Genomic DNA, 9,152 nt, shown 5'->3' on the forward strand with positions numbered 1-9,152 from the left:
CCCACCCCCCTCTCTCCTCTCTTCTCTTTCAGAGGCCAGCCCTCCCTGCGTGCAGCAAGCAGCCTGTGTTCCCAGGACTCCTCTCGGTGGCCCGTGTGTGTCAGTGTGCCTCCTGGGCACCCCTTGTGATTAGCTAGTCCCCTCTTTCCAGTTCTGGGCTTGATACATCTGACAGCTTTGAGCCACGCAAAGCCAGCTCCTGCCCAACCTTGTGGGCTGTGTCTTCCGAGGCTGGTAGCCCAGGGCTGATCTGCACTGTTAACTTAAAGGATTGTAGTGGCTCCGAGGCCCTGACAACATCCCCAACCTCACGCCTGCCACCCTGTGACAGGGACTCTGCTTCAGGAGGTGAGAGATCCTGGTGCTGACGTTCTGGGTGCCGGAAAGTAACCCTACAACGTACGTTGTGCCTTCTCTTAGCCGTAGATGAACTTCAAAAGGCTCTGCAGGAACCACCGAGGTGACCCTTGGGCAGGGAGGGAGTGTCTGCCAAGGCGCAGTGGCAATTTCAGAATCAAAGGTTATGTATGACGTGTAAAGAGACAGAATACACTGGAGTCCAGACTTCACCTCACTTGATGGTTGAGAGCAAGGCTGGCAATGGGCAGTCTCACAGGGGCCTGACTTAACAACAAGCCTGGACACTGAGGAGACACGGCAGGAAACCACTCCCATTTCTGTCTGGTCCACATGAAAAACCACATAGACTTTCATTGAGTGGGTTTATTGAGAGTGAGGGTCCTTCATAACGCTTCCTCGAATCCACATCTGATTCCTCCCCCTCTGCCCCTGCATCATCATTGCCTCAGGCTTCCCCTCCCCCTCCACAGCCCACAGATCTGACATAGTCAAGACTGTTAGGTCCTCAGCCTGGTCCTCCCTCCTTCTCTCCGTATCTTGTCTCCACCTCAGCTTCCTTGTGCAGGGAGCTGCACAGGCCCGTCCTCTGTCCCGGATATCAGTGTCTCCTGGAGCCACTGGACAAGGCTCCTGCCCCCTTTCCTCCGGACACTGCCTGGGCTGGGCTCTGTGAGACGGACATGCTATCAGCCATCCACACTGTCTCCCTGGAAACCCGAGGATGCTGGCTGTTCAGGCCTGTCCTGGAGAGGTACAGGCAGGTCATGTTTGGTTTCATGGCTGCTCCTTCTTTACCAGCCCCCAGGCCGTACCAGCCCCCAGGCTTCTGGCAGGCTCCATGGCCATGACCTCAGGTGATGCGGAGCTGCCTCTGGTGAGGGCTGGTCTCCTTCCATCGCTCTCTGAATGCATGAATGCATCGGCTGCATGAGGGGCAGCGGAGGAGGAGGAGGGCATAGGAGGTGTCACGCAACAGACATGCCTTGCTCCCTTCTCAAGTCACCAGCGTCTCAATGCATAAGATGGACTCAGAAAGGCACTGAATTGTGTGCTTAGACATCGTCTGGTTCAGCCTCCTCATTTTCCGGACGGGGAAGAGGAAACTCCAGATCTTCCCAGGAGACAGTTCACCCTCACACCTGAGAAGGGACATAACCCAGGAGCTCTGCTTGGGCTTGCCATGAGTGGCTGCAAAGACAGAGGGAGGTCGGACGAGGTCAAAGGCGTAGCTCAGTGTCAGGAAGGCCTCCAGGCTAGAGCGGAAGTGTTGGGTGGGTGACCAGAAGGGAGGGGAGCATTTATGCAGAAGGCAAGATAGCATGCGCAAAGGCTCGAGGCCTAAGAAAAACAGCACAGGGGGTGTGGCTGAAGCAGGGAGTTTCCTGGGGGGCCTGGCGAGGGCCGGTGGGAGAGGGCAGGGGCCAGCAGTCAGAACTTAGCTGCAGAGGCAGCTGCTCCAAGACCCTAACCCTGGCTCCCCCAGCAGTGACTGCGTCTCCTGGGCCCGACCCCTCAGCATCTGTAACAGGAATGATGAGTTCCCATTCCCGAGGCTGTGGTGAGGATTACAGGAGATGACGCATTTAAAGACCTGAGCAGCCTTGTCCCAGGTGCACTCTGTCATGCCACCACCGTTAGTAACAGCACAGTCAGTGTAAGACTCCTCCCTGGGCGACTGTCAAGGTCTGGGGTGCAGGTGTCTCCTTGGAAGCGCCTCTGCCCTGTACAGGGTGCTGCTGCACAGGGTGGGCTGGGACCAGGCTGAAGGCTTTGATAACATGCTGTTGGTGACAGGACGTTCCAGTGGGACTGCAGAGACCTGCGGTGCCACCTTCACACCCCCTGCTGGGCTCAGAGGCCACAAAGCCCATCCATCCAGCACCTTGTCCCCTCCTGCAGGCTGGGCACTGGGAGGGGATGGCTCTTGGTGTTGATTGAGGCCATTGTGTGCCTTGCTGGTGACAGTCAGCACAGCTTGTGCACAGCTTGCAGCACAACCACGCACAGGAGAGGACTCACGTACCCCCCACTCCCCTCCATCAGCCCCTGAAGTGCCTGAGTCCTCCTGGTCCCTCTGCCCCAAGAACGACTGGCGCCCGAGGCAGACCTGTTGACCACAAGGGCTCGGAGCAGCTGGGGGAACCGCCATCCGGGGTGCCTAGCTCGCCCTCCCTGGGCCTCTGCGTCACCGCAGACCCTGCCCACCCTGGAAAGACTCAGAAGAAAGTAAGTGTCCATGAGTCCCTCCGGTCCAGCCAGGTTTCCGAGGGCCTTGGAAGCGAGGCCAGCGACAGCTAGAGCGAAGAAGTGCCCCTTCCTGCAGCCCCCATCGTGTCTCCCATCCCAGCAGCTGCTCCTGCAGTTGCTTCCAGTTCCTCTCAGCAACATCACTCGAGTTTCTGGTTCCCTCCCTGCCCCTGGGCTCAGAGTCCTCATGGAGGGATGGCAGGGCCTGCGGACCGGGACTGGCCCAGGGTTCTCCCTAAAAGGCTTGTTCTTCTTGAGCATGGCCTCCTCCATAGGGAATGAAGGGAAATTCCCGGGGCCAGCAGGCCGCAAGGGCTGCCGGGGAGGCACTCACTGCTCACGGGGCTCATTGATCACATCCCTCAGGCGAGCAGCACCTGGTGAGCACTGGTTCCTGCACCACTCCAGTGAGGGAGATGGAGTTAGACAGAATGGCAGGCACAGGCCACCAGAGCCTGAGGCTGGATGTTGTTAGAATCCAGAAGTTTCTACATGTTGGGAAGGTCATGTGGTGCCTATACCATACATTACATGACATCTCCAGGGGGCTCAGGGCAGAATCTCATACTCAAACAAATGCATCCTTACATTCAATTATCCATGTACTAGAGGCCCGGTGCACAAAATTTGTGCATGGGGGGGGGTGTCCCTCAGCCCAGCCTGTACCCTCTCTAATCCAGGACCCGTCGGGGGATGTCTAACTGCCGGTTTGTGGGATCGGGCCTAAATCGGTAGTCAGACATCCCTCTTGCAATCCAGGACCACTGGCTCCTAACCGCTCGCCTGTCTGCCTGCCTGATCGCCCATAACCGCTTCTGCTTGCCAGCCTGATTGCCCCCTAACTGCCCTCCCCTGTGGGCCTGATCGCCCCCTAACTGCCCTCCCCTGCTGGCCTGATCACCCCTAACTGCCCTCCCCTGCTGGCTTGATCTCCCCTAACTGCCCTCCCCTGCTGGCCTGATTGCCCCTAACTGCCCTCCCCTGCTGGCCTGATCTCCCCTAACTGCCCTCCCGTGCTGGCCTGATCTCCCCTAACTGCCCTCCCCTGCTCGCCTGATTGCCCCTAACTGCCCTCCCCTGCTGGCCTGATCTCCCCTAACTGCCTCTGCCTCAGCCCCTGTCACCATGGCTTTGTGAGAAAGGACGTCTGGAAGATGTCTGATCTAATTAGCATATTACCCTTTTATTAGTATAGATTATAAATGGCTTCACATCTGTCTTTGTTGATCGGATTTTGCCACTACAAGGGTTTAATGAAAATCATCCAGTTTCAGAGCCTTAAAAAAATTTTTATTGTTAAAAGTATTACATATATCCCCTTTTCCCCCCCATTAATTCCCTTTCAGCCTACCCTCACCAATTTCCCCTCCCCACCCCAGGCCCTCACCACCCCAGTGTCTGTGTCCATGGGCCATGCATATATGCACAAGGTCTTTGGTTGATTACCTCCCACCCACCCTCCTCCACCTTCCCTCCGAGATTCCGCACTCTGTTCCATGATTTCATGTTTCAGGATCCACTACATTCATCACTTTATTTTGTTCATTAGATTCCACATATGAGTGAGATCATGTGATACTTGTCCTTCTCTGACTGACTTATTTCACTTAGCATGATACTCTCCAGGTCCCTCCATGCTGTCTCAAAGGGTAAGAGATCCTTCTTTTTCACAGCAGCATAGTTATCCCTGGGGTAAATGTTCCACAGCTTTTTATCCACTCATCTGCTGATGGGCACTTGGGCTGTTTCCAGATCTTAGCTATTGTAAATTGTGCTGCTATGCACATAGGGGGGGGGCATGCATTCTTTCTGATCAGTTTCAGAGCCTTTAGTGTTTGGGGGTTGGGAATAAGGGATTGTGGCCTTCTATAAGAATTTGTTTTTAGGAGAAAATTCTCTGTGAGAATGAACTATCAAGGGGCAGGAACTTGCCAGGAACTCAGAGAACAGGGAGCTGCCCCAGCAGGTGGCTCCGGAGAGTAGCACTGAGCGGAGGGAGGGAGACCTCTGACCCGGCAGGTCTGAGTGGCGGGAGGGTAGTGGGAATCACCAGGCAGAAGGGCAAGCACAGGCCTTGCCCACCATAGTCTGGACTCCTCCTCAGAAAAGAGTTCAAATGAATAAATTAAAATAGATAGGATGATCAAGGAAGTGGTAATGCAGTTAAAATATTTTAACAGTGAAATATTAATATATGTGCTTTATTAGTATATTGAATAGCCAAGCCTCGTAGCAGGTCTAACTGCTAATGTAATTTGGAATTAATTATGAATATAAATTACACCTCAAGCTGTCTGCAGCACTGTAATGTGGTGTGAAAACACTGTGATGTCTGTTGGCGACAGAGACACCGGGGCTATTGCTAGACTGCGGTTTGCCTAAATTCAACGTTAAAAGGAGTGCCAAACTTCAGTTAGGATTAGAGAAATAGTGCCCTTCCACACCCCCGCATGTTCACAGGCCACTGTTCTTCACCCAGATCCCAGGCAGCAGGCTAGCAACCCCTGGTCTAGTCAGAAAGAAACACTGACAGGCTCAGGTGGGCAGGATGGGGCATGTTCTGGGTGCGAGGAGCAAAGGGAGGAGGCGTGATGGAGAGAGGCTGAGGTTACATGACGTCCCTTAGAGTTTACTGGCTCATCCAAAGACAGCATTTACAATTACATCTTGTTTTTTATAATGACATGATCTAAAAGGAACACGTGCTCATTATAGAGAGTAGAGAAAACGGGGGGAAAAATCATTGTGTCCCCTGCCACATCCCAGTTAATCACTACTGCCCGGGCAAGGCTGGCGAGACGGTGGCTGGGGCACTACCCCGAGGGCAGGGGAGAGTGCGTGAATCTGCTCTGCCCTCACGTGTCTGTCACTTTTCTCATTAGTGACATGAAGGTGATGGTAATAGTACCTATCTCACGGGTGGTTTTGGGAAATAAGTCAATTCATAGACGTGCTTACCATGGGCCATAATTAGCACTCAACAAATGGAGACTTTTGTCACATCGTCCAGTCATTTCCCAGTGCAGAACTATTTTCTGCACGTGCTCAGCTATAGCCTTTATATATCCATATATATCCACTAGTGGCCTGGTGCATGAAATTCATGCATGCGGGGGCGGGGTGTCCCTCAGCTCAGCCTGCACCCTCTCCAATCTGAGACCCCTTGGGGGATGTCTGACTGCTGGTTAAACTGGCAGTCGGACATCCCTCTCACAATCCGGGACCACTGGCTCCTAACCGCTCACCTGCCTGCTTGCCTGATTGCCCCTAACCACTCTGCCTGCCAGCCTGATCACTCCTAACTGCCCCCTCCACCAGTCTGCCCACCTCCAACTGCACCCCCCTGCTGGCCTGCTCACACCCAACTGCACCCCCCACTGGCCTGATTGCCCCCAACTGCCCCCCACAGGGATTGGGCCTAAATCAGCAGTCGGACATCCCTCTCACAATCCAGGACCGCTGGCTCCTAACTGCTCACCTGCCTGCCGGCCTGCTCAGCCCCAAATGCCGCCCCCCGCACTGGCCTTCTTGCCCCCAACTGCCCCCCTTGCTGGCCTGATCGCTCCTAACCGTCTCTGCCTCTGCCCCGCCACCATGGCTTTGTCCAGAAGGACATCCGGAAGGTCTCCCAGAAGGTCTCCCAGAAGGTCTCCTAGTCTAATTAGCATATTACCCTTTTATTAGTATAGATACGTATAATTTTATTCCCTGCTTTTTCTCTTAATTTTAATATATTAAAGATTTAAGTGTTATTATAAACTGTTGATAAGCATTTTAAATGCCTAAACAATACTCCCTTTGTGTATGTGACCCAGACTCTAGATAACTATTCCCTTATGACTAGACATTCAGTTTATTTCCAGTTTCCCACGGAGCTGGGATGGGCGTCATGGCTTTAGTGCAGCTGTGGGAATGCGTGGCAGGAGCACAGAGCTATGCTTTGGGATTACTATGTGCCTCAGTTTGGAGGACAGATTGGAAGTGAAGGATCCTGGAGACAGAAGAGGCCGACCTGCAAGAGTGCCGTGGGAGTGGGGAGGAGGGAATGGCAGGGCAAGGTCAAGTGGCCAAAGCCTGGCCCCTGATTGGTATAGCAGTGAATAGAGCTGCTGAGCATCAAGGGTGACTGTGGTTCTGAGCTTGGGGAGCTAAGTGAAGGGAGTGCAATGGTTAAGCACATGGGCTTTGGTGCTAGATGGATCTCCAGGTTCAAGCCCAGCCCTACCACATTACCTGTGTGATCTTGAACAAGTTCCTGAAACTTTGTAAGCCTCAGTTTCTCCATCTGTAATGTGGGGAGAACAATGAATGTTCATCCTAAAAGTATGAAAATCAAATCCGACGATGTATGGCAACTATACAGCAAATGTGATGTAGTGGGCAGAATAAGAAGATCAGGGTAGCATGTCAGCACCGCTCTAAGAACGTTGCATGTACTAATTCATTTATTCCCTCAACAAGCCCAGGGGGGAGGTGCTGCTAGCCTTTCAGTTCCTGAGATGAGGAAGCAGGCCCAGAGAGGGGCAGCAACTTGCTCTAGGTCTCACAGGCAGAGACAGAGCCCAGACTTACCCAGACGGTCTGGCCTCAGAGTTCGTGCTCTTAATGACCGTGCATTCTGCCTCTCTGTGTGCACATCCCTCTGCTGACATCCAGCAGGTGGTTGGAACTTGACTTTGTAACCCAGGGCAGAGATATGAGCAGAGGCCACAGGCCAGGGTGAGGTTGCCCAGGGCAGAGAGACCTGGATGACCTCTGACTTGAGCAGGTGGTGGAAGGGAGAGGAGCCAGCAATGAAAGTGAGAAAGAGCAGTCACAGCAGTGGGTGAGAAGGAAGATTGGAAGGTGTCTGGGAACCCAGAGGTCATGGTGACCTTGGAGAAGTAGACCCAGTAGGCTGAGGTGGGATGGGGACCACACCTGTAGGGCATGTAGAGGGGGTGAAGTGGCTACAAGGAGTAGGCAGACGATTGGGTGACTGTGAGAGTGCGGAGTGCGCCCTGGATGGCTTCATCAGACTTGCACTCCAGTGCTGGCTCTGACCTCTCTCAGGTGTGTGACTGTAGGGGAGTCACTGAGTGTCGCTAGGATGCTGTTCCTCACGGGTAAGATCAGAAATGAGGACCCCCTGCAGCTGCTGTCGGGCTTTGAGGGCCGATGAACGTGGACCATCTAGCAGGCTGAGGTCACCTGAGAAACAGCTTGAACTGCAGCACATTCTTCAAAGGTGCGGTCCGGTCATGCCAGGGGGCCCCCGCAGGTCGGTGGTCTGCGCTGTTGCAGGACCCCTGCCTGAGCTGCAGGCTGGGAGGACCTTGCAGATCTGTCTGTCATCTGCTGAATGCAGCGCTGGGTGTGAGCCCTGGGGCTCCTCCTCCCCACCTGCGCCCACCAAGGCCTCCGCTGGCTGTGTGGCCGTGATTAGGATGCTGCCCTCAGAGGAAGAGACCTGGTTGCAGGTGTGGCTTTGCAGCTGATGCCACAAGGAGCACCCTGCTGCCCCTCCACCCCAGGTCACAGCGTGGGAAGTGGCTCCACTTGACTGTGGTGAGAGGTGGAGGGAAAGGTGCCAGGATCAAGCTTTGCGTTTAGGGGAAGGATGTGGGACGGGGCCTCGGCGCCAATGGAGGAGGGCGGCTGCTGGGTTCTGATATCACAGTGCACCCTGAGAATTAGCTCATGTTTTCTCTGTCTGTTTCCCCTCATCTCCCCTCCTTCCTTTCTCAGGCTCCCGCTGTGTGAAGTCTCAGATTCTCTCCTCCTTTTCTGACTGTGTGTCCCACCCATTCGTGCGCTCACTCGTGAACATGCACTGGCACCTGCCCTTAGGGTTTGAGTCTGATGAGAGGAGGGAGACATCTGAACAGCAACCCAAGTGCAGTCGGGGCGGGGCGGGGGGGCGGGGGGCGTGCAGTTCTCACCATCAGCCTGTCCTTTGCTGGCAGTCAGAGGACTTACACACCTATCGGTGTGGCCATGTGTCGCCACAGCCTGGGACACTTCCTCACTTAATACCACCCATAAGCGGCATCAGTCCTGGAACCCAGCTATCCAGGGGGCGAGGAGGGCAAGGCAGCAGGGGTGGAAGGCGAGGGGCAGTGGGAAGTGGGGAGTTGGGAGGTCAAGCCCAGCAGCGCACTGGCCGCACCCTGATGAGTTTCTTTTCCTTGTTTCCTTCCTGCCCCTGCTCTTCCCCTGCTGCCACCTCAGTGTGTCAGATCCTCCCCAAGGGCGTGGTCGCCGTCCTGGGACCGTCCTCCAGCCCAGCCTCCAGCTCCATCATCAGCAACATCTGTGGGGAGAAGGAGGTGAGTGCTGGGCAGACTGGGGGCGACCGCAGGCTGCAGCCTGTGCCCACAGATGCCGTGGACTCAGAGGCCAGAGGCCCGCGGGTACCCAGTTTGTGCCACTAATAACAAGAATGTAAAAGCAGATCAGGAGTGTCCTTCGCGGGAAGGGCGCCTGTTCCAGGCTGTTTGGATGGAGGGGACTGGAGCAGGTTTCACACAGGATTTCAAGGACGCCTTTGGGTCTATGGTCCTTGG

The 9,152-nt window shown here is 54.8% G+C and overlaps 1 protein-coding gene and 1 long non-coding RNA gene across 7 annotated transcripts in view; one reads left to right on the plus strand and one right to left on the minus strand.

Moving 5' to 3' along the window:
- Positions 1-3,149, minus strand: part of LOC106726546 — a 16,151-nt gene extending 13,002 nt beyond the window's left edge. The window contains exon 1 of the long non-coding RNA XR_001362613.1: positions 3,139-3,149. This is a non-coding gene — a long non-coding RNA (uncharacterized LOC106726546). The remainder of the gene's footprint in view (positions 1-3,138) is intronic.
- Positions 1-9,152, plus strand: part of GRIK4 (glutamate receptor, ionotropic, kainate 4) — a 271,548-nt gene that overhangs the window by 134,316 nt on the left and 128,080 nt on the right. For all 6 annotated transcript variants that reach the window (XM_014541801.1, XM_014541793.1, XM_014541818.1 and 3 more), the window contains one exon: positions 8,818-8,915. In XM_014541801.1, coding sequence (XP_014397287.1) covers positions 8,818-8,915 — 98 coding nt within the window. The remainder of the gene's footprint in view (positions 1-8,817; positions 8,916-9,152) is intronic.

Source organism: Myotis brandtii, unplaced genomic scaffold, assembly GCF_000412655.1.
Source record: "Myotis brandtii unplaced genomic scaffold, ASM41265v1 scaffold1074, whole genome shotgun sequence".
Lineage (NCBI taxonomy): Eukaryota > Metazoa > Chordata > Mammalia > Chiroptera > Vespertilionidae > Myotis > Myotis brandtii.